The 24,616-nt window shown below is 35.5% G+C and overlaps 1 protein-coding gene across 1 annotated transcript; it reads left to right on the top strand.

Annotated features, from left to right (window-relative positions):
• The first annotated feature begins 4,606 nt into the window (after nucleotides 1–4,606).
• On the top strand, nucleotides 4,607–9,014 carry LOC131874969 (uncharacterized). The gene is made up of 2 exons (XM_059218951.1): nucleotides 4,607–4,729; nucleotides 8,574–9,014. Exons 1-2 carry the CDS (start codon nucleotides 4,607–4,609, stop codon nucleotides 9,012–9,014), a joined length of 564 nt encoding a protein of 187 aa, XP_059074934.1.
• Nucleotides 9,015–24,616: the final 15,602 nt, after the last annotated feature.

Here is a 24,616-nt window from a genome sequence, read left to right as displayed (position 1 = left end):
TATGACTCATATATGTATGAGATCATTGTAGAACATTTTGTAATGGAATTGTAAGGAAGAATAATGTGTAAGGTGAAATAAGGCAGACCTATTATGCGAATTATAGGTTAAGGGTTTATGTATGCAGCAAAGCTAAAACCGGTACTAGATCTGGCATAGAAGATGTTATTTTGAAGCAGTACAAGACATTGGATTTGTATAATCCATTTTGTAAGTCAGTGTGACCTCTTATTTTGTATTTGAGCAATGAGCTCTAGGCACTTGGCCTTCCTGCATGTGTAGGCCCCTATTGTAGCAGTAATATTCTCTTATTGGCCAGTAAGTGAATATTGTGGGTCACAAATCCCACCGAGGTTTTTCCCACACTAAGTTTCCTTGCTAAAACTACTGTGTTATGATGTGCTTTTCATGTGCTTTTTGTTATCTCTGTTTATTGCATTACTTTTTGTTCACCAGTATATAGTATTGATATGCTTTACATGTTTTAAAGAAAGAAAAGTATATAACCGGTTAGATACTAATTCACCCCCCCCCCCCCCCTTCTCAGTATCTTTGGGAATCCTAACAATTGGTATCAGAGTTTGGTCCTCTATTTTTAGAATCCTAATAGCTTGAGGAAGATCTTGCACCCGGTAGAGATGGAAAACTTAAGAGAACAATTGAAAACAACTCTTTCAGACTATGATGCAGAAAAACTGAAGAATATCAAACTTGAGGATGATCTAAAAGCTGCTCAGGATATCATTCAAGCACTTCAAGAGAATTACACTATAGCAAGGAATAAAAGAAGAGAACTTTGTGAGAAGATGTAGAAAGAGGGAGATGAAAAGGAAACTCTTAAAGATCTGGTAAACAAACTAAGACAAGAGATGAGTACAACACAGAATGAGATGCAGGATACGACTATGAGATTTTGCAAGGAAATTGAAGATAGGAAGAAAAATGAAGAAGATCTAACTAGAAGACTGAGTGATGCTGCAAATGAAAACACAAGACTTAGTTATGAAAATGATATGTTGAAGATAGATCTGATGCATACACAAAATGACTCAAATGAACTTATGAGACAGAAAGAAATTTTGGAAAGAGAACTAGATACTGCAAATCAGCACAAAGAAAAATTCAAGAAAAGCTCAGAAGAACTAGGTGACATGTTGAAGAATCAGAAACCTAATGGTGACACTTGTGACCTTGGCTTTGAAGCTGGTGAAAGCTCCGGTATTGCAAACACACATGATCATAGAAAACCGGTAAGACAACCTATTGCTTATAAATTTAATGGCAAATGCTTTAACTGTAACAAGTATGGTCATAGAGAAAATCATTGTAGATCTAGAAATTATCAGAACAACAATACACCCACCGGTCAATGTTCTAAATGCAACAAAGTTGGTCATAATTTAGAAAATTGCAGAATGAATGTAAAATGTTATGTTTGTGCAAGATTTGGACATTTATCTAATCAATGCAGAACACAAACCGACATAGGATATGGGAAAGCTATTCGGAAAAATAATGTGACTTGTTATGCTGTAACAAGATTGGACACATTGCTAAATTTTGTAGAAGCAAGCCCTCATCGGAAAATAACAAAGGTCCTAGTTTGAAAGGTAAAGAAAAAGTTGAAGAGGTAAAGCAGGAATTCTCAAAATAGTGGATCAAAAAATTAGAACTGAATGTTGATGGGAATACTCCTCCACCGACAGAACAGAGTAACACTCCACCAGCAAGAGACTCTTCATCTAACTGAAGGAAAATCCTTTGAGGGTTTAGCAACAAAATGAGAAACATGCTATTATTCCCTCGGTTGATGGTGAGAAGTTGATATTACTTCTTTACCGGCATATAAGTTAAGTTGAGACTTAATCGACAAGCATTAAATGTGGCAGATGAAGAAAATAACATTATAAAACAAGTGTTTTGGCTCCATTTTCATTTCACCAAGCATTCAAATCTTCGAGAGTGTGAAAATCATGAGCAAAGGCATTCCAAGCAAAGAAGCAAAGCAATCCATCAAATCTCTCATGTCTAAGGCAGATTAAGGTATTTATAGCTATGGCATCCTCATCTACTCCTGAATTTATTGCAAACCCTACTGTTGTCGAAGTTATTAAATGTCCTAGACCTGTATTCTAGCTAGTTCCCAAAATTGCCAAGAAAGATGATAGTTTAGGTGCATTCTCTCAAATACCTAAAGGGGTAGTTTATGCTGAAGACCCTAGAATGTATATGCATTGTCATATAGATGAATTGGGTGATGATGAAATTAAGAATATGTATAAATTTGTAATCTGTGATGAATCTGGAAATGTTAAAGTTGAACACAAGATAATTGAAACCCTAGGTTTTACTGAAATTCTTAGTATCCTGGATTTCCCCAAGGATATCATAAGAATTGTCCTAACTAGGGTTCATGGCGAATTCTTTTGGTTGGACTCTATTCACAAGATTACCAAAGAAGTAGTAGAGGTTGTGACAGGGTTACCCTCCACTGGCAACAGACCTGACAAATCTAAGAAGGTCTCAAATGATTTAGTGACAAAACTAACTGGTGCAACATCCGACAAGAGATCACTAAGGGTGAATGATGCAATGGATATCAATGTGAAATTTATCAGTATGATCTTAGGTTACAAGTCTACACATACAAATAGGTTAAACTCAGTTTCTAGCCTATGCATTAAAAGTGCCCATGATATGGTGAATAATAATGCAAGAATAGACATATGTGAATGGCTTAAGGATGAACTGATTGATAATTTGGGTAAGATAAAGAAAGATAAGAAAATAACTTTTAGATTTGGAAATCTACTTGTTTGTCTGATGTTGTATATAACCAAACAAGTACCCGATATTGGCACTAAAGACTTCGGATATGATATACCGGTAGGAAAACAACTATCAGCATTGTTGAACAACATGGGAGAGAATAGGGAAAAGAACTTAAATGAGTATTTTCAGACATTGAAAGCTCGAATGAAAAAAAGAGTGAGGTTATCACAAGCTATTGTAGATAAGTACCAAAAAGAAATATGTTTTGTAATAAAGAAAGATGAGATTTGGATGGAGGTAGTTATTCCTAGAACCATCTAGTTCACTGAAATGGGATATGAAATTGATGACAATATAATAGAAACCCATGCAAAATCCCTCCTAGAAGCTCCTAAGGAACCTGAGGAAGAAGTATTTGGTAATGTTGAAACCTTAGAGAGTCAAATTCAATCAAAGAATAGTTAAAAAGGTTGAGGCAACTATTAGAAAAGGTACCTAGTAGGCAAAAGCAATCAAAGAAAATGTGCTAAAGCAAACCGGTATAATTGAAGGTGAACTAGAAGCAATCCAACCAGAAACACACCTATCACTAATTAGAACTTCTTCAGAAAGTGATATACCAACAGTATTTAAGAGAGTTGAAAGGAAGAGAAAACCTTCACCAACACCTTCTCCTACACCAAAAAGACAAAAGCAATGGGTAGTAAGGCCCCTAGCAAAGAAATTGACTCCGAAGAAGAAAAAGTTGACTCCTAAGAAGAAGTCTATAGCTCCTATTAATAAATTACTGGATGAAATTACTGAGGATGGTAAATTGAAGAACATCAGCAAAATGTATAACACACTAACCGATGATGATAAAGATAAAGTAGAGAATAGTGTAATATTGCACTTGGATATTTTTAAAAAAAATTTGATGCAATTAGTTGATGAAATACTGGCAGATCTCTACAACAGACTTGAAGCTAGGAGAGTAGGTATTATTGAGCTTGATAAGAAAATAAAAATTGAAAAATTACTTATTGTACATCCTGTTAACTCACCTGATGAGATAGATAAATTGATCTCTGAGGCTAACCGATCAGTATTTTCAACTTCTCACCGACATGTAGCACTAATGGCAAGGAGAGCAAATGAGATAGCAGAGGAAATGATAGATGCATGGGATATATTCCCGGTAGAAAAGGAAAAATAGGAAGAATATCTAAAACCTAAACTCTTCAAAGTATATCAAAAGGATAGGGACAAAGGAAAAGGTAAGGTTGGTGGTCCACCTAGTATAAAGATAATAGACAACTTACCACCACCACCTTCAGATACTCCATCGATAGACACTACTGAAAATCAACCGGCAACAGAGAGTATGGACACACCACATGAGGATACAAATACTGATTCTAAGGTGTTGTATATAATGAATATCAACACACAGGAAGTCAAGATTGTGGTTGATAAGGAGACAAGTGAGAAAAGAGATGTGGCAACTGAGCCACCGGTAGAAGACACAAAAGCTGAGACAAATATTGAAGATATAGTTGGAAACACTAAAACTGGGAATGAGCAACAAACTGGACAAACAACAGGTACAGAGAAAACTGATAGCATTGGTATTGGGAAACCTACTGAAAACATTTCAGGGGCAAGCACAAAGGAACGGGTAGAAAATGCAGAGTCACAAGCAGAAAAACCAACAGTAGAAACCACTGAAAAATCATCAGAGGGACCATCAAAGAAACCATCTGTGGAGAGCTCAAAGAAACAGGAAGAACAATAGGTACATTCAGAGATAGTGCCACTGGCTTCCACAGAAAAACCTAAACCCTTGGTAGCTGAAATGGAGACACAAACTGATCCTCCAGCAAAAGATGAAAGCAATACCCTCACCGACGGACTACAAATTGTGAAGTCAGTTGGTCAGACATTTGGAACCTCCATGTCTGAATTTAGACCAACAAATGTGACAGAGGTACTATTAGATTCAATTAAGAAAATAACATATTGTAATGTTCTAGCATATAAGGCTATTGATGACATCATACCAATTTTGAAGATGATAGCTCCAAAGTGTAACATAGACAACAAAGATTCTTTGAACCAATTAGACACATCGTCTAAGTATATAACCGGTAACCAAATAACACTGGACAAAATAAATGAGGATACATTTAAGGAGAGATAGATAAAGGAAAAAGAAAAATTCTTTGAGGATATAGTTAAGAAGAACAAAGGAGTGATGGACACTCTTTTACTAGAACTCAATGAAATCATTTTTGACTTTAAGAAATTGTATAGGGATTCATGCAAATTGGATATACTAACAGAAGATCTTGACAAAGAAATAAAAAAAGCACAGGATAAGATTAATAATATTGTTGACAATCTGATTGGAACATCAAACTCATTTTTGGAATTGGAAAAGAAAATTCCAAAGCAAGAAGAGAAAATCAGAAAAATGGAAAATGAAAAACAAGGAATAAAGGACAAAGCAAAGGACTTAAAATGTCGACTTGGTCCAAGATTAGAGTATCTTATTTCTTTGAGAAAAGAAATATCTGAGGCTCTAGTTCCCGGACTAAAAACACCGGAAGTGAAAATGCACATACTCACCGGTACAGTGCAGAGGACTCAAGAAGCCATAAAAGACAGCAAATCTTTTAGCAATGGTATAAATTTGGTTTTGACAGATATTTTTTAGATTGTAACCAATCGGTTACAGGAATCTAGGCAGGACTCCACTGACAGCGATTGACAACCTTTATCATTGATGTCAAAGGGGGAGTAGAGAGATGAGAATAATCAAAAAGACATTTTTGGCAGACTATTTTTGGATATCATTTTTGAACATTTTTTCTCTCATGATTGTTTCCATCAATGCCAAAGGGGGAGATTGTTGGAAAATGCACACTCCAATGAGAAATTGTAAGTGATTGAAGGTTTTGTCATTGATGGCAACCTTGCAATCTTATGATACCGACAAGACAATATACTGGCACTGACAATGACAGACTCTACACCAGCACACAGGTCACCGACAAACAAAGGAAGGATACCGGCATCTTGGCCGAGAGGAATTTTGTTTATAATGTATTTTGTAATTAATTGTAAAATAATTGTAAGCCGACATGGCGAGTTGTAATATGACTCATATATGTATGAGATCATTGTAGAACATTTTGTAATGGAATTGTAAGGAAGAATAATGTGTAAGGCGAAATAAGGCAGACCTATTATGCGAATTATAGGTTAAGGGTTTATGTATGCAGCAGAGCTAAAATCGGTACTGGATCTGGCATAGCAGATGTTATTTTGAAGTAGTACAAGACATTGGATTTGTATAATCCATTTTGTAAGTCAATGTGACTTCTTATTTTGTATTTGAGCAGTGAGCTCTAGGCACTTGGCCTTCCTGCATGTGTAGGCCCCTATTGTAGTAGTAATATTCTCTTATTGTCCAATAAGTCAATATTATGGGTCACAAATCCCACCGAGGTTTTTCCCACACCGGGTTTCCTCATTAAAACTATTGTGTTATGGTGTACTTTTTAGGTGGTTGTTGTTATCTCTATTTATTGCATTACTTTTTGTTTACCGGTATATAGTATTGATATGCTTTACATGTTTTAAAGAAAGAAAAGTATATAACTGGTTAGATACTGATTCACCCCCCTCTCCCCCCCCCTCAGTATCTTGGGGAATCCTAACAATAGGTTCCACTTTTGCATGCATTTTTTTCTTCACAAACATTGAACTTTCCCTCTTATTCTCATCATGTGGATTACCAAACCTTTCACTATCCTTTTCTTTTATGGATAAAAACAATGATTCTTCATTTGAGTTATCACCATCTTTATCTTTAGAGGAGTAGTTTTTTATTAAACAACAAATCCTTTTAGACTTATCTTTCTCACCTACTCTTTTGTTTCTATCATCTCTTCTATAATTATCTTTTTTTTTATGATCATCATTATATTTATCCTCTTTGAAAGTACATCTAGAAGCATAATTACCAATTCTTCCACAATTAAAACTATAGTCACATAAATCTGTCCACTTAATTAAATGAATATTTAGTATTTATTTGATTATTTAACCATCAATCAATATTTAATTAATTCATCTTAACCCTCTTCTCCTATTAATTAAATAAATTATTCAATTTATTTGATTTAATTCACTTAACCAAATTTAGACCATTAATTAAATAAATAAATCATATTTGTTTAATTAAATCTTCTCTCACATTTAAATAAATTATAGGAGTTGAGAAAATACAACACCACAGGAGTCCAAATAATCTCTGCAAGCTGAAAAACCTGTTACAAGGAGAAGCAATGAAGCAAATCACAAAAGGAAAGAATACACGGGAAAAATATGCTCCAAAAGATGAGAGCTCAATAATCTCCAAAATGTATTGTCAATAATAATCCTTCTTCATACAATGAAAAGAAAGAACTCAACCTTTAATAGGTCAAGAAACTCTAAAAGGGAAAACCTAGGTTTGCACATAATAATTAATTATATGCACCTAAAGTTAGCTTAAGTGTAAAAGAGATAAAGGGAACTTAAATAATTAAACAAATAATGTTTAATTAATCAAGTAAATACCCAAATACTCTAACACCCCCCCTTAAGCTAGACTTAGGGAGAAGCTAAAACCTAGAACTGCTAATGAAAGCAATAAAGATGGGTCCCGGCAACAAGGCTTGATCAGGTACCCAAATACAATAAAATCTTTGTGAACTGGAGAAATAGAGAAAACCACATGGGAACAAAACTCTACTCCAAAAAGAGATGGAAAAGAATATCACTGAAGCATGAAGAACCTGCAAACTTTGTCAAAGAATAACTACTAATCTGAAGAACATCCACTGAACTAGAACATGACCAGGTAGAGAAGACTATAATCTGCATGAGTGCCCTCAAATGACACTACTCGAATCAAGAGGAAAACAAGGCAAACAACTGAAATAGAAGATACAGATGGCATGAGAAACCAAAGCCTAAAGAGTTGATCAATCGAACCATGGAAGCAGTAGAACCAACAGGATAAACCTCCCCATAATGTGGAAGTGGGAGAGGGATAGGAACACTGAAAAGGACAGCCAAAAACAACTGCATCACAAAGAACCAAGAACATCAAAGGTGCTGAGACACATCATCATGAGGTGAATGTTGTGGAAGGAACACTCACTTGACAAAGGAAGATGGCAAACATCAACCCCCTCATGGCACTTGATCAATAGTGCATGTACAACAAGACACAAGATATGCAAGATTCCAAGTAAACTATGCATGATGACACTTTATCTCAGTGTGTTTGCATAAATACAAGCTACAATGATAAGAAGATTGGAAATAGAAACGTGAACCAAAAAAGAGACACCCTACTCAGAGAAGAAATCCTAAGACCTGAAACAACCACGATATCCACCAAAGTGCTGAAAAGAAAAAAACTAAATAAAATATGCATGGAGCACAATTTGGAAATAAAACTTAAATGGCTAGAAAATACACAGCACACGCATTCCGAAAATATAAAGTTTTCAAAAAACGGAGGTCGGATGCTCATTCTATGGCTCCCGGAGTGCAAAAACTAGACCTTACTTTGACTAGAAAAAAACACAATCAAACAGAAAAATTGGAAAAAAATACCAACACCATGAGGTCAGCCTCGGAACCAGCTTTCCGATGCCTATTTATTTTTGAAAAAACAACTTCGTATGTCCAAGATAGGGCCAAAAAACCAAACCCCCCTGAAAAAGCCAAAAAAGGGGTCTAGTGGCCAATGGGTGGTCCGATAGCCAGGGAGCGGTGCTCCAGTGGTGGCCGGGCAGAGTTGCAGTGGTGGTAGTAGAGCTGCATCAGTCGGGTGGAGATTTCCCAATAGCTGGGTGTGGGCGGCGGAGGAGGAGTTCGGGCCAGGCGGAGCCAAGGTGGCCAGCGACAAAGGAGGCCAAGCCGGGCGGAGTTGGGCTGGCGGTGGGCCACAAGCGGCGAGGGCCATAGGGAGCGGAGGTCAGGGGCCATTGGGGCAATGGGCGGGAGTGGAGTGGGGGCTGCTAAAGCAACCGGCGACGGTGGCGACGCGTTGCGACGAGCGGCAGGGGAAGCGCTGCGGGGGCCGAGGCCGGCAGGAGGCCGGGGGCCAGAGACCGGGCCGCTGGGGGTCGGAGGAAGCCGAAGGTCGAGGAGCCGGGGGTCGCCAGGGGCTAGTAGGGAGCCATGGGGGCTGGAAAAGATAGTTGGTGGTGTTGCAGGCCTGACAGATCTGCAGCAGTGGCAGGGGGCCCCACGGTACCCTACGTACCATGGGAAACCCCCCAAAAAAAATTTTGATTTTTTTTTTTTTTGATAAAAAAAACACCATCACCTTTTAGACTTTTTTTTCTTTTTTTTACAAAAATTAAATTTTGGCCTGCATGCTGTAAAAAGGCAAACAATATAGGAGTTGAGAAAATACAACACCACATGAGCCCAAATAATCTTTGCAAGCTGAAAAACCTATTACAAGGAGAAGCAATGAAGCAAATCATAGAAGGAAAGAATACACAGGAAAAATATGCTCCAAAAGATTGTCAATAATAATCCTTCTTCATACAATGAAAAGAAAGAACTCAACCTTTAATAGGTCAAGAAACCCTAAAAGGGAAAACCTAGGTTTGCACATAATAATTAATTATATGCACCTAAAGTTAGCTTAAGTGTAAAAGAGATAAAGGGAACTTAAATAATTAAACAAATAATGTTTAATTAATCAAGTAAATACTTGATGCAAGCTAAAAAACCTGTTACAAGGAGAAGCAATGAAGCAAATCACAGAAGGAAAGAATACACAGGAAAAATATGCTCCAAAAGATGAGAGCTCATGTAGTGTTGTATTTTCTCAACTCCTATATGGTATCAGAGCTCAATAATCTCCAAAATGTATTGTCAATAATAATCCTTCTTCATACAATGAAAAGAAAGAACTCAACCTTTAATAGGTCAAGAAACCCTAAAAGGGAAAACCTAGGTTTGCACATAATAATTAATTATATGCACCTAAAGTTGGCTTAAGTGTAAAAGAGATAAAGGGAACTTAAATAATTAAACAAATAATATTTAATTAATCAAGTAAATACTCGAATACTCTAACACCCCCCCTTAAGCTAGACTTAGGGAGAAGCTAAAACCTAGAAGTGCTAATGAAAGCAATAAAGATGGGTCCCTGCAACAAGGCCTGATTAGGTACCCAAATACAATGAAATCTTTGTGAACTGGAGAAATAGACAAAACCACGTGGGAACAAAACTCTACTCCCAAAAGAGATGGAAAAGAATATCACTAAAGCATGAAGAACCTACAAACTTTGTCGAAGAATAACTGTTGATCTGAAGAACATCCACTGAACTAGAACATGACCAGGTAGAGAAGACTATAATTTGCATGAGTGCCCTCAAATGACATTACTCGAATCAAGAGGCAAACAAGGCGAACAACTAAAATCGAAGATACAGATGGCATGAGAAACCAAAGCCTGAAGAGTTTAATTATTTAAGTTCCCTTTATCTCTTTTACACTCAAGCTAACTTTAGGTGCATATAATTAATTATTATGTGCAAACCTAGGTTTTCCCTTTTAGGGTTTCTTGACCTATTAAAGGTTGAGTTCTTTCTTTTCATTGTTTGAAGAAGGATTATTATTGACAATACATTTTGGAGATTATTGAGCTCTCATCTTTTGGAGCATATTTTTCCTATGTATTATTTCCTTCTGTGATTTGCTTCAGTGATATTTTTCAGCTTGCAGAGATTATATGGGCTCCTGTGGTGTTGTATTTTCTCAACTCCTATATGGTATTGGTATTTTTTTCCAATTTTGCTGTTTGATTGTGTTTTTTTCCAGTTAAAGTGAGGTCTAGTTTTTGCACTCCAGGAGCCATAGAATGAGCATCTGAACTCCATTTTTTGAAAACTTATATTTTCGAAAAGCGTGTGCTGTGTACTTTCCAGCCATCTGAGTTTTATTTCTAGATTCTGCTCCATGCATATTTTATTCAGTTTTTTACTTTTCAGCACTCTGGTGGATATCGTGGTTGTTTCAGGTCCTGGGATTTTTCTCTGAGTAGGGTGTCTCTTTTTTGGTTCACGTTTCTATTTCTAGTCTTCTTATCATTGTAGCTTGTATTTATACAAACATACTGAGATAAAGTGTCATCATGCATTGTTTACTTGGAATCTTGCATATCTTGTGTCTTGTTGTACATGCACTATTGATCAAGTTCCATGAGGGGGTTGATGTTTGCCTATTGTTTGCCATCTTCCTTTGTCAAGTGAGTGTTCCTTCCATGACATTCGCCTCATGATGATGTGTCTCGACACCTTTGATGTTCTTGGTTCTTCATGCTTCAGTGATATTCTTTTCCATCTCTTTTTGGAGTAGAGTTTTGTTCCCACATGGTTTTCTCTATTTCTCCAATTCACAAAGATTTCATTGTATTTGGGTACCTGATCAGGTTTTATCTCTTTTACACTTAAGCTAACTCTGTCATGAAGAAGTTGAGGAAATATAACTTCAGAGATCCCAAGAACACCTGCATGTAAATACCTGTCACAAGAGAAGAATGGAGGCACATAAAGCAGAAAAGCATAAATGCTCTGAAGAAGAAAATTATCTTAAGTGTAAAAAAGATAAAGGGAACTTAAATAATTAAACAAATAATGTTTAATTAATCAAGTAAATACCCGAATACTCTAACATAAATTAATACTTATTTAAATCCCCCAAAATCCCATCTCTCACATTTAAATAAATTTACATTTACATTTATTTAAATCACCTTTATCCTCCACCCACTTGTATTTTCCTACAAATGCAAGTTGCACAACTTATTTAAAATCCTATTTTTCCTCACCCACTTGAAACCTTTAATGGTTTCCCTTAAAGTCTTTAAACTTAATGACTTCCTTCTAGAGTCTTCTCAAACCTTTAATGGTTTCCCTTAAAGTCTTCAAAATTAATGGCTTCCTTCTAGAGTCTTCTCAAACCTTTAATGGTTTCCCTTAAAGTCTTCAAACTTAATGGCTTCCTTCTAGAGTCTTCTTAAGCCTTTAAAGGTTTCCCTTAAAGTCTTCAAGCATTTAATGCTTTATCTTCCTTTTTCTCATGTAAATAAATTAAGATTTATTTAAATAAAATCCAAAATTCACACACATTTAAATAAATTAATATGTATTTGAATATCTACCCAAATGCAAATTACACCATTTAATTGAAATAAATAATTTTATTTTAATTGAAAATCCTAAAATTCCTCCCACTTGCATTCTCCTACAAAATCCACTTGCATGCCTAAATCCCTTCTAGATTCTTCTAACTCCTTCTAATTAACCCAATCCTATCCTAATCATTGTTACATTCCTAAATAAAAGGAAGTCACTTCTCAAAAACCTCCAAAGTCTTCAATAACCATTAAAGGCTTTATGTCTTCAAATGGTTAACCTCTAAAGTCTTCCAAACCTCTAAAGTCTTCCAAACCATTAAAGGCTCTTACATAACCATTTATGGTTAACTCACCTTTTACCTTTGGTTAGAGACTTTCCTCTAACTTAACCATCCTTTTGACTCATGGGTCTTTTCAAAGCATTTATTTCTTTGACTAAGGTAACCATTTAACCCTTACACATTCATTTATCCCTTGGATAAAAGGAATATCCATTAACCTAACCCTAACCCAACCCCCTAGGGTAACCATGATGTCCCCTCAAGCATTTAATGCTCCTTATCTCTCCTCTCAAGCCTCCTCATGGTGGCACTTGTCAACATGGGATTGGGTTGAAAGTCTCACATGGATTGAATATCTTTCAATCCTAACCCTTGTTAAGATTTTTCAATCTTAACCCTTCATTTCCTAATTTCTTTTATAAATAGAACCCTTCTCCTCAAGCAAAGAAGGAAGCATTAGAGTATTGTTGTTATACTAGTATTAGCATAGAGCTTTTTCATAGCATCACTATCTACACTTGCATAGCATTTGCTTATCATATTCAACCATCTTGAATCTCCATATGGCATCCATGGCTAGTGCTAAAAGCTGAGAGCTACACTCATGTGGAACTTAGAGAGGAGAGAAACAAGGGAGGAGCAACTATGAGCATCTTGATTAGCATTTGGAGGAGTATATTTTATCTATTCTATGTTTGTATGCTTTCTATTTCATGCTTAATATCTCTCTTGATATGCATGTTTAGGATAATCTTTTGTTGCTAACACTAACGTTTGTTTCTTGTGCTCTTGTGTGTGTTGCCATCAAACAAATTTTCTGATCATTTTTGCAGAGCATCAAAAACATTTGAGGGGCAACTAACCTTTGCATGTCCCTAATCCTTTCCTCATACTTCTCATCATTTTTTCTTCAACATCGTCTATGTCATTAACAATGCTTGATTCAAGGTTGTCTTCAATCTTCTTGGTAACATGGAATCACAATGCAGTTCATCTTTAATCTTCCAAGTAAGATTCAATATTTGGCTTATAGCTTTTAGGTACTGTTCTCGTCACTTTTCCCACAGCTTCACATTCTTCCATTGTTCCACCAATACCTCTAATTGCATTAACTATGTCGTTCACTCAATGCATATAACTTCCAATGTTCACATCTTGATACATTCTTAGTGAATCAAATCTATACTTTATATTCTGCAATTCGACTTGCTTGGTCTTCTCATATCATTCATAAATGTTGCTCAATTTTTTCACAAATTAGCTTTGCACTTTTGTATTAATTGAACATTAAAAACTTTGAGTCATTGAAACTACTAACAAGTATATTTCTTGCCTTGACACTATTTTCATGATTCTTTATCTTATCCAACGTAGTAGGACCACCATTTGGAGTAATATAACCAGTCTTAATAATGTCCCATATTTCAAGTGGTAGAGAATTCAAATGATATTTCATCCATAACTTCCAAGAAGAGTAATTTGTGCCATCAAAATTCATTGTCTTCAAATAGATATCCTACACCATCCTAGACCTTCCTCAAGTGGTTAATCTTATCTTAGACTAACCTTGCACTAATACAAATTGTTGAATACACCACAGGATAGAAAGGGGTGGGTAAATCAGTCTATACCTTAATATAGATTATTCATACTCCTTTAAACTTTAAACAACAATTATCTAGAGTAGAGCATTCATGGAAAATATTAGATTTGCATGGAAAACCAAAGGAGAGAAAAATCACGGTGAGGATCACACTTACAATATGAAAAACTAATTATAATATTTTAGGTTCAAGTTCATGGACCTCACTACACCTTATAGGACTTGTAGAACTAAGGTACACAACCTTAGGGAAAGATACAAAGGATGTGCATTACTGAGATGCACAATCCTAGGGCAAGATATATTGAATTGTGCAATCTACCAAACGATTGATTATCTTCCAGCAATTACTGAGAAGAATGAATTGTAATGAATAAGATCTCTTGATCATGAAATTGTCCTTGAACCAAATGTGTCAAGCAAATAATAACATGGAAAATATCTCTGAGTGCATTCATTGTCTCAACACACTATCACACTAAAGATATGATCATCAAAGCACATCACAAACTAAAATTTATACTTTTTATACTTGCATATCATTCACATCTAATTCACGACAATTCATTCACTAATTCACACATCCACACTTGTATTTATATAAGGTTATGCATTAAAACCCTCAACTAGATTGGGAATAGACAAAATATATATGAATTACATAAATTCAGTCAATCGGACCAAAAATACACAATGTAGTCCACTCCAGGAGATAAAGTGGACCCAAACAAATCACAAATCATCTTCCTAAGCTATTTCTAATGAACCACACACTATAACTTCCTAAAAAGTCGACATCAATCATAATGTATATAAAAACAATGAAACGATTTAACCAGTCAACCCAAAAATAACACTTGATGTAAAATACTTAATGTAGATCTACACACACCATGGTGAGACCCATATCAACATTCTAATGCATCCTCCAATGCATATATAGACTAAAAGAGCATGGTTCAAGTAAGACAAACCACTTGAGTTGGCTAGAGACTAATACATCTAACAACACTTAACACAAAACAACATAACTTGAGTTGTCAATCAAACCAAAACTAGAAATCTAAATTGGAACACTGCATGAACCATATGAACACATCTTGCAAGGTGCAAAATTTGAATCAAAAAAATCATGTAATGTAGACAATTCCCTAGAGTAGTCCTGACAAACAACCTCACTATCAGAAAAAATTAACAGCCAACTACATCATCTAAGCAACTGAGGACTTGAAACCATAATAGTGCAACATCCACAAAACATAGAGATTATATCCAAAATTGTAGGCCATGAACATCAAGAACTAGAGGAATTTTGAGTATGTTTCCATGAGGATATTTAAATACTCTTTCTTACATATTGTAACTTCAACTACTTCTACCTTCCAGAAACACCTCATACTTACTCAATATCTCCACTAGACAAATTCACACAATAAGAACACTTATCAAATCATAATTGAATAGATACAACTTTCACACACTCTAACATGAATGACAACACTGGATAGGTTGACAAAAATGACAATATAAGAAACATAACTCAAGTTTCCAAATAAGCATACACGTGGTCATAGTGATTTTCAATAGTTGAGAGGACGTCCTCATCGATAGTAGCATAGAGGACATGTTGTATCCCAACAAGATGATGAATCTAATGAAGATATACCAAATAAAATATTTTTTAGTGTCAATCAAACTATGGTTTTTGTATCCCATACCTCATAGTCCTTGAGAGATGTTTGTTTGATTGACTCTAATGCTAGCAAACAGATTACTGATAATAGAGATTTATTTGATACTCTAATTGTTCAACCCACTAGTGATATTATACAAATATAGTAGATGATAAGTAGTATGTTACAAAATTAATTTCTATTATCATCATTCCTCTCAAGAAGAGAAGTTTCCCTTTCACTAATATGCTCTATGTTCTAGGTTTAACAACATAACTCTTGTCACTTAGTCGGCTATTAAATCATTTGCTTAAGGTGGAGTTCCAAATCAAGGTTGGTATTAAACCATGTATCTTCTCATGAGATGACATGATCATTGCCAGAGACATTATGAAGGATCAATTATTTACACTTGGTGCAGTCACATACCTTGTAGTTTCTCTCTATCCCTCTATAGTTGACTCGACTACTCTTTGACATCATAGCTATAGACAACCTATCTTTCTCAACATAAATACATTTTTTCCCATCTACCTTAGGCATCCCTATTGTGAAATCCATTGAAATACTTTACCATTTTTTTTAATATAGGAAGAGATTGTAGTAGCCTTATAAGAAATATTTTCTCTCCCTTATTCTTGTGACAAGTTGCATACTCTCTTATGTTCACAAGAACATCTTATTTGAATCCCCTTTATAAAAATATCTATCTACTTTCACCATGAGTCATGAACAATCTTATATGTCCTTCCAAATGTGCAATGTGAAAAGCTTCAAAGTATTGTTCTTTACTTTATACTCTAGTATAAGAAACACATTTTTTTAATAAAATTTATCCCATATGCTTGTAATGCCCTACCAAGTAACCCTAGAGGATAAGAGCTAAATACATGAGGAATGCATAAAATTATATATATATATATATATATATATATATATATATATATATATATATATATATATATATAATTTAATTCCAACAAATGCATCAAACATAAGTACTAAGCTCAGTCCTCAAGATTAGGTCAACTTGTGACAATGTAATATTGCCAAAATGGAAGAACTAAAACCTAATACACTAGCTGATCATGGGGAGAGGTCTCCAAAACTATAAGAAAAGATTAATAGCCTTGTATAAAAAATCACCAAGAAGAAGTATAGGTCTAATAAAAGTGGGTTAAAACTTATCCAAAACAAATCTTCCACAAGACACCAATGGTTAACATCCAGTGACTTGGATAGTGTGCACAACCCCATCGTGAGGAAACGTAAGAAATTTATGTACCACTGAGGAGATTGCATCCATGGCAACCACCCAAGTAGTATCCAACTTAACATGAAATAGGTTTGACTTAGGGATAACAAAAAATATACTACACACCACCTTGTGTCCCATGAGGACTATCTAGGTGGTGCATCCCATTGGTGGAATATAAAGTTCATCATGCATTCATATGGTAGCACGACACTGGTCATATTTCATCCTATGAAGACTGTTAATAATGAGGGAATCCACTATACTAATCTAGACTCTAGACTCATCCACAACACTTGTAACAATATTATCATTGATTTTAGAAAGGATGTACATAGGATCAAGTTCTTTACTATATGGAAAGTCTAGAGGTGTGAATGATATATCCATATTCCTTGTCCTCTAGCTCGAGGGAGAAATCAAAGAGATAGTGATCATATTGACATAAGGATAATCACTCGATGCAAGAGTAGATGATGCATAAATAAAATTTAAAGAATGTGGTAGAAATGGATCGATATATATTTGCAGTTCTCTATTTTTTATCAACAAACTTATTAGATTTCTACTTTTTGTCTTTGACCCATATAGTACCATTATCTATATGGTCTTGGATGACATGTCGTAGATTCATACAATGTTTAGTATCCTTATTAGGCACACAGTATAACATATTGGTAGAAATTTGAGCCACTATACCAGTAAGGGTATAATTTATTATCTATAAGTGGTGTAATTTTGTGGAGGGTCACCAAATTATCCTAATATTTCTTGCAATATGCTTAAGAAAGAATAAAATAACTTAGTAAAATCTTGATTTTGTTGATGATCTTGTATATTTTTCTCTTTTGATTGTGGAATTGCAATCACATTAGCCATATATTTATTTTTTTGAGACCCACTTAAGGAAGATGCACCTCCAAATGTATCAACATGAGAATTTGGAGTAGAATCTCTAAACTGATTCATTGTATGTTGACAATTAGTGGGTGTAGAGAAAATATTTGTGAAATTTGGATAATTGTTCAAGGAGATATTTTCATAAAAATATGCAAGTGAGAGGTAAAGAGGAAAGGAGATAGAAAGAGAGAGGTGAGATAAATAGAAGTGGAGGGGAGAGTTGGAGTGAGGGAGGGAAGGAGTGTTATTCAAAAAGATGGAGGATAGATAGAGACAAGTAGTTAGAGAGAGAGTATGGAGAGGGAAGGAGGGAGGGAGGGAAGGAGAGAAAGGAATGGAGAGGTAGGGAGGGTAAATAGATACAAGTAGTTAGAGAGAGACTATGGAGAGGGAAGGAGGGAGGGATGGAGAGAGAGAAAGGAATAGAGAGAGAGAGAGTGATGAAGGAGCATCCTCGATTCATGGAAATCTTACATCAACCAAAAATATTTATTTTCTGTTTGTTTTCTATCTTGCAGTTTCAACTTTTCATTCCGCATTTTCTTGCATTGGCTCATCGGATCTTATGAATTTGGATTTTGCTTGAGGACATGATCATCTTCCTTAATCCTAAATTGTGGAGCATTTGGATCATTTTTCGCCAAGTTATCGATTCTGAATTTTGAGATAGATTTTTGGCACGAAACCATTTGGACCTATTTGGATTGGTAAATCTACCGGATCCCTTTTGTAGCTTGTGGAGCCCTGTGCATTGACTCCAATGTTATTTGGTGTGTGGATGACCTTCCCTTTGATTTGCACTTCATCCTTTCAATTTTCTGGAGGAATCTCTTTAGCGGAGGCCGACCTATTGGTTTTACATAGTTGATTTTGTCCTTTGGCGTTTGATCCTTTTTGGACTGACTGGATCTCATTGGATCGTATAAATCATTGTAATTGAGTGTTATAATATGCATTATAGGAATCAAATAGAACATAGAAGATAGATCTTAAGTTTGGAGGTTTGGGAGTGACCTATTTTGTAGCTAAGCATGTATGTAGCAGGCCAGTGAGCTGAATCTTGTAATCCAAATGTTACTGGTTATCTGTAACTAGTTTTCATGATCTAATTCATTCAGTTTTGCATTTTTTCCATCATATCCTCTTGTTTCCATTGTGTTTACTCTTGCGGCCTGGTCCAGACTGATCTCTTTGAGGTCTCTCCTAATCAGTGACTTCCCAAAGTGGTATCAGAGCGATATTTCATTCTGGTGATTGCATTGTCTTGATAATTTTGTTGTGGGGTGTCAGATTGTGGATCCAATCTGTAGCTGCAGAGTACTGGCGTGAAGATGGCGCGAAGAGCAAATAGGAATGGTGGAGCATGTGGCAATGCAGACCCTGCTATGATGGAAATGTTGCAAGGAATTGTAGCCTAGTTGGAAGCCATTGAGACAGCCGAGAGAAGAGGCCAACAAATTGAAGATGTGAGTGAAAATGAGGAAGAAGAGGTCCCAGTAGAACGAGTAGCAAAAACACTGATGATCGATCCAAATGAAGAAAGGTTCTTAAGGTTTTTGAGTAGGGAAAACACTAAACCACATTTTACCCCATGAGAGTAATGATGGAAACTTGGATTCAGATGAATTAATGGATTAGATCTCAAAGATGGAGAAGTATTTTGATTTCAAGGATATTGCAGAAGAAAGAAAGGTGAAATATGCATGTACCCAGTTGAAAGGTCATGCATCTCTTTGGTGGGAACATTTTGTAGATTGATAGACAGAGAAGAGGTAAAGAGAAGATAAAATCATGGGAGCAAATGGTTTACAAGTTAAAATCAAAATTTATGGCAGTTGATTATCAAGTAAATCTATTTCAGAAGTTGCAAAACTTGAAGTAGAAGGAATCTAGCATAAAGGAGTATACCAAAGCATTCTACAAACTGAATATCAAGTTCAGAAATGTGGATGATGAGGTTGAACAAAGTGCAAGATATCTAAATGGATTGTGAATGTCTATATAGGATGAACTTAGTTTTATCAAGTTATAGAGTGTTGAAGAAGCTTATCAATATGCCCTAGAAGTAGAAGAGAAGCTGAACAAAAGACATGAGCAGAGATAGAGAGGTAGAGGTAGAAGGTTTTTTAGAGGAATATTTCAAGGAGGAAGAGGAACATGTACAGATCAGAACAAGGACACAGAAGTAAGCAAAGATGGTAGTTCATATCGAAAGGATGACAAAAATTTCTCCCAGAGGAGAGATCCTAATGGCTACCAAAATGAGGTTTTTGGAAAAGATGATAGAAGACAAGATAAGAAAGTGTTTAGAGGAACTTTCTTTAAGTGTGGAGGAGAAGGACGTCGTGCTTTCTAATGTAAGAAGAACGAGAACACTCTAAGAGCAACATTAGTAGAAGAAAGCCCCACTGGATCAACTAACAAATCGAAAGATGGAGAACTATTGATGATGATGAGAGCTTTGTGTCATATCGGAGAAGATGAAGAACCCTTGCAGAGGAGAAATTTGATCAAGACCATAAATGCTGTAAAAGTGTTATTGATAGTGGTAGTTCAAATAATATCATTTCAGAAGAAATGGTGAATAAATTGAAGTTGGAAAGATTGAAACACCCTAAGCCTTATTAGATATTATGGATTCAGTATGATCATAAGTTGTTAGTAAGTGAGAAATGTTTGGTGATATTGAAAATTGAAAATTATCATGATGAAATCTTGTGTGATATTATGTCTATGGATATTTGTCACATTTTGTTGGGTAGACCTTGGCAATTTGATAGATAGGTAATACATGATGGGAGAAAGAACACATACACTATTGTAGAAAATGGCATGAAACAAACCTTGTTACCCTTGGAAGAACCCCTAAAGAGTGAAGTTTGTACGAATGCTAGAATTTGTTTAGTGGATGGAAGGAAATTCCTAGATGGAATGACACATGAGAATGTGTGTTTTTCCTTAGTTCCTACAAAGATTGAGAACCTGGAGCATGAAGAACAACCGGAATAGATACAAAAGTTACTAACAAAGTATGAATGTTGGCAAATGCACACTCTAATAAGAAATTGTAGGTGATTGAAGGTATTGTCATTGATGGCAACCTTACAATCATGTGATACCGGTAGGCAGACACAGGTGCCAGCACCGACAGACTCTACACCAACATATAGTTCACTAGCACCGAAAAGGAAGATTACCGACACCCTGGCTGACAGGAATTTTGTGTATTTATATTTTATAATTAATTGTAAAATCTTTTGTAAGCCAACTTGGTAGATTGTAATATGACTTATATAAGTATGAGATCATTGTAGATCATTTAGGATGCAAAGTATGGAAAGATGATAGTAGACCTAATGTGCAAATTATTGGGATAAAGGTTTATGTATATTGCAGAGCTTAAACAGGTACTAAATCTGGCATAGTAGATGTTGATTAAAAGCAGTACAAGACATTGGATTTGTATAATCCATTTTTGTAAGTCAGTGTGACTTCTTTTGTAACTGAGCAGTGAGCTTTAGGCACTTGGTCTTCCTGCATGTGCAGGCCCCTATTGTAAACAGTAATATTTTCTTATTGGCCAGTAAGCAAATATTGTGGGTCACAAATCCCACTGAGGTTTTTCCCACATCGGATTTCCTCATTAAAAATATTGTGTTATGGTGTGTCTCTTATGTTGTGGTTGTTATTCTTTTTTGCTGTATTATTTTTGGTTTACCGGTACACAGTTTTGATATGCTTTTCATGTTACAATTCAAGTAAATTATTTTACCGATCAGATACTGATTCACCCCCCCTCTCAGTATCTTTGAGAATCCTAACAATTGGTATCAGAGCCTGGTCCTCTATTTTCAAAAGCCTAACAACTTGAGGAAGATCTTGACACCGATAGAGATGGAAAACCTAAGAAAGCAATTGGAAACAGCTCTTTTAGACTATGATGCAGAAAAGGTGAAAAATATCAAACTTGAAGATGATTTGAAGGCTGCACAGGATATCATTCAAGGACTTCAAGAAAACCTCACTATTGAAAGGAATAAGAGAAGAGAAATTTGTGAAAAGATGTAGAATGACAATGATGAAAAGGAAACTCTTAATGATCTGGTGAACAAACTGAGACAAGAAAACAGTACAATGAAGAATGAGATGCAAGATATGACTATGAGATTTTGTAAAGAAATTGAAGATAGAAAGAATAATGAAGATGACTTGGTTAGAAGACTGAATGATGTTGGAAATGAAAACACAAGACTTAGTCATGAAAATGATATGTTAAAGACAGATTTGATGCATACACAAAATGACACAAATGAACTCATGACACAGAAAGGAATCTTGGAGAGAGAACTGGTTGTTGTAAATCAACACAAACAAAAATTCAAGAAAAGTTCAGAAGAACTTGATGACATGCTGAAGAATCAGAAACCAAATGGTGATACAAATGGCCTTGGCTTTGAAATTGGTGAAAGCTCTAGTACTGCAAACAATCATGATCATAGCAAACCGATAAGACAACCTAATGCCTACAAATTCAATGGAAAATGTTTTAACTGTAGCAAGTATGGTCATAGAGAAAATCAGTGTAGATCTAGAAATTATCAGAACACTAATATACCCACTGGTCAATGCTTTAAGTGCAACAAAGTTGGTCATAATTCAGAAAATTGCAAAATGAATGTAAGATGTTATGTTTGTGGAAGATTTGGACACTTATCTAATCAATACAGAACACAAACTGGCATAGGATATGGGAAAGCTACTCAAAAAACAATGTGACTTGTTATGTTTATAACAAAATTGGACATATTGCAAAATTTTGTAGAAGTGAGGCATCACCGGCAAATAACAAAGGTCCTAGCTTGAAAGGTAAAGAAAAAGTTGAAGAGGTAAAGAAAGAATTCTCAAAGAAATGGATCAGAAAGTCAGATCAGAATGTTGATGGGAATACTCCTCCACCGGCAGAACAAGTATCACTCCACCGGCAGGAGACTCTTCATCTAACTGAAGAAAAATCCTTTTGGGGTTTAGCAACAAATTGAAAAACATGTTATTATACCCTCGGTTGATGGTGAGAAGTTGAATTACTTCTATACCGGCAGATGAGTTAAGTTGTGATGTAACCGGCAAGCATTAAATGTGGTAGTTTAAGAAAATAACATTATAAAGCAAGTGGTTTAGCTCCTTTTTCATTCACCGGGTATTCAAATCTTCAAGAGTGTGAAAATTCCCAAGCAAAGGCATCCTTAGCAAAAAAGTGAACCAGATCATCCAAGCACTCATCCTTAAGGCAGATTGAGGTATTTATAACTATGTCTTCCTCATCCACACCTGAATTTATTGAAAACCCTACTATGATTGAAGTTATCAAGTGCCCTAGACCTGTATTCAAACTTGTTCCCGAAATAGCAAAGAAGGATGATACCATAGGTGCATTCTCAAAAATACCTAAGGGAGTAGTTTATGCAGAGGATCCTAGGATATACATACATTGTCATATAGAGGAATTAGGAGATGATGAAATCAAGAACATGTATAGGACTGTGATTTGTGATGTAGATGGTAATGTCAAACCGGAACACAAGGTAGTAGAAACCCTAGGTTTTGTGGATATTCTTAGCATTCCTAATTTTCCTAAAGATGTGATAAGAATAGTCCTAAGCAGAGTCCATGGTGAATTCTTTTGGTTGGACTCCATCCATAAGATAACCAAAGAAGTGGTTAAGGTAGTAATAGGGTTACCTTCCACCGATAGGAGACCTAACATAACTAAAAGGGTCTCAAATGACACAGTGATGGACCTAACCGGTGCAACATTTAACAAAATGTCTCTAAGGGTAAATGATGTGAAGGACATCAATGTTAGATTTGTTAGTATGATTTTAGGCTACAAGGCTACACATGCAAATAGGTTAAACTCAGTTTCTATCCTATGTATTAAAAGTGCATATGACATGGTTAATGATAATGCTAGAATAGATGTATGTGAATGGCTCAAAGATGAATTAATAGACAATTTGAAGAAGATCAAAGTAGATAAGAAATGAACTTTTAGATTTGAAAATTTGCTTGTATGTTTAATGATGTACATTACTAAGCAAGTACCCAGTATTGGTAGGAGAGATTTTGGCTTTGATATACTGATAGGAAAGCAATTATTGGATTTATTAAAAAACATGGGAGAAGACAGAGAGAAAAACTTAAATGAACATTTACAAGCACTGAAGGCTCGAATGAAGAATAGAATAAGGTTGTCATAGGCAATTGTAGACAAATATCAAAAGGAAATATGTTTTGTAATTAAGAAAGATGAAATCCGGATGGAGGCAGTTGTCCCTAGAACTATCTGGGTAATTGAAATGGGATATGAAACAGATGATAACATCATTGAAACTTATGCAAAAGCCCTCCTTAAAGCACCAAAGGAACCATCTGAAAAAGTCTTTGGCAATGCAGAAACAATTGAAAGTGGAATTCAGTCTACGAAAAGAGTTAAGAAAGTTGAACAAATAGTGAGGAAGGGAACTAGACAAGATAAAGCAATTAAGGAAGATGTATTGAAGCAAACTGGTATCAAGGAAAGTGAGTTGGAAGGACTTCAACTGGAAGCTCATCTTTCATCTGTTGGAACTTCTTCTGAGAGTGATATACCAGTGGTATTCAAAAGGGTAGAAAGGAAAAGAAAACCCTCACCAGCACCCTCACCTACACCCAGAAAAACAAGACAAAAGCAACAGGCAGTTAGGCCTCTAGTTAGAAGATGACTCCAGAGAAGAAGAAGGTAAAACAAGATATTGCTCCACTAGACAAACTCCTTAGTGAAATAACAGAGGATGGAAAGTTGAAAAACATTAGCAAACTGTATAACACACTTTCCGTTGATGACAAAGAAAGCATAGAGAATAGTGTAATTTTACACTTGGATATTTACAA

The sequence above is a fragment of the Cryptomeria japonica genome, chromosome 4, assembly GCF_030272615.1.
Source record: "Cryptomeria japonica chromosome 4, Sugi_1.0, whole genome shotgun sequence".
Classification (NCBI taxonomy): Eukaryota; Viridiplantae; Streptophyta; class Pinopsida; order Cupressales; family Cupressaceae; genus Cryptomeria; species Cryptomeria japonica.
Note: the sequence above shows the minus strand (reverse complement) of the source record. Positions and strands in the feature narration are given on the sequence as shown.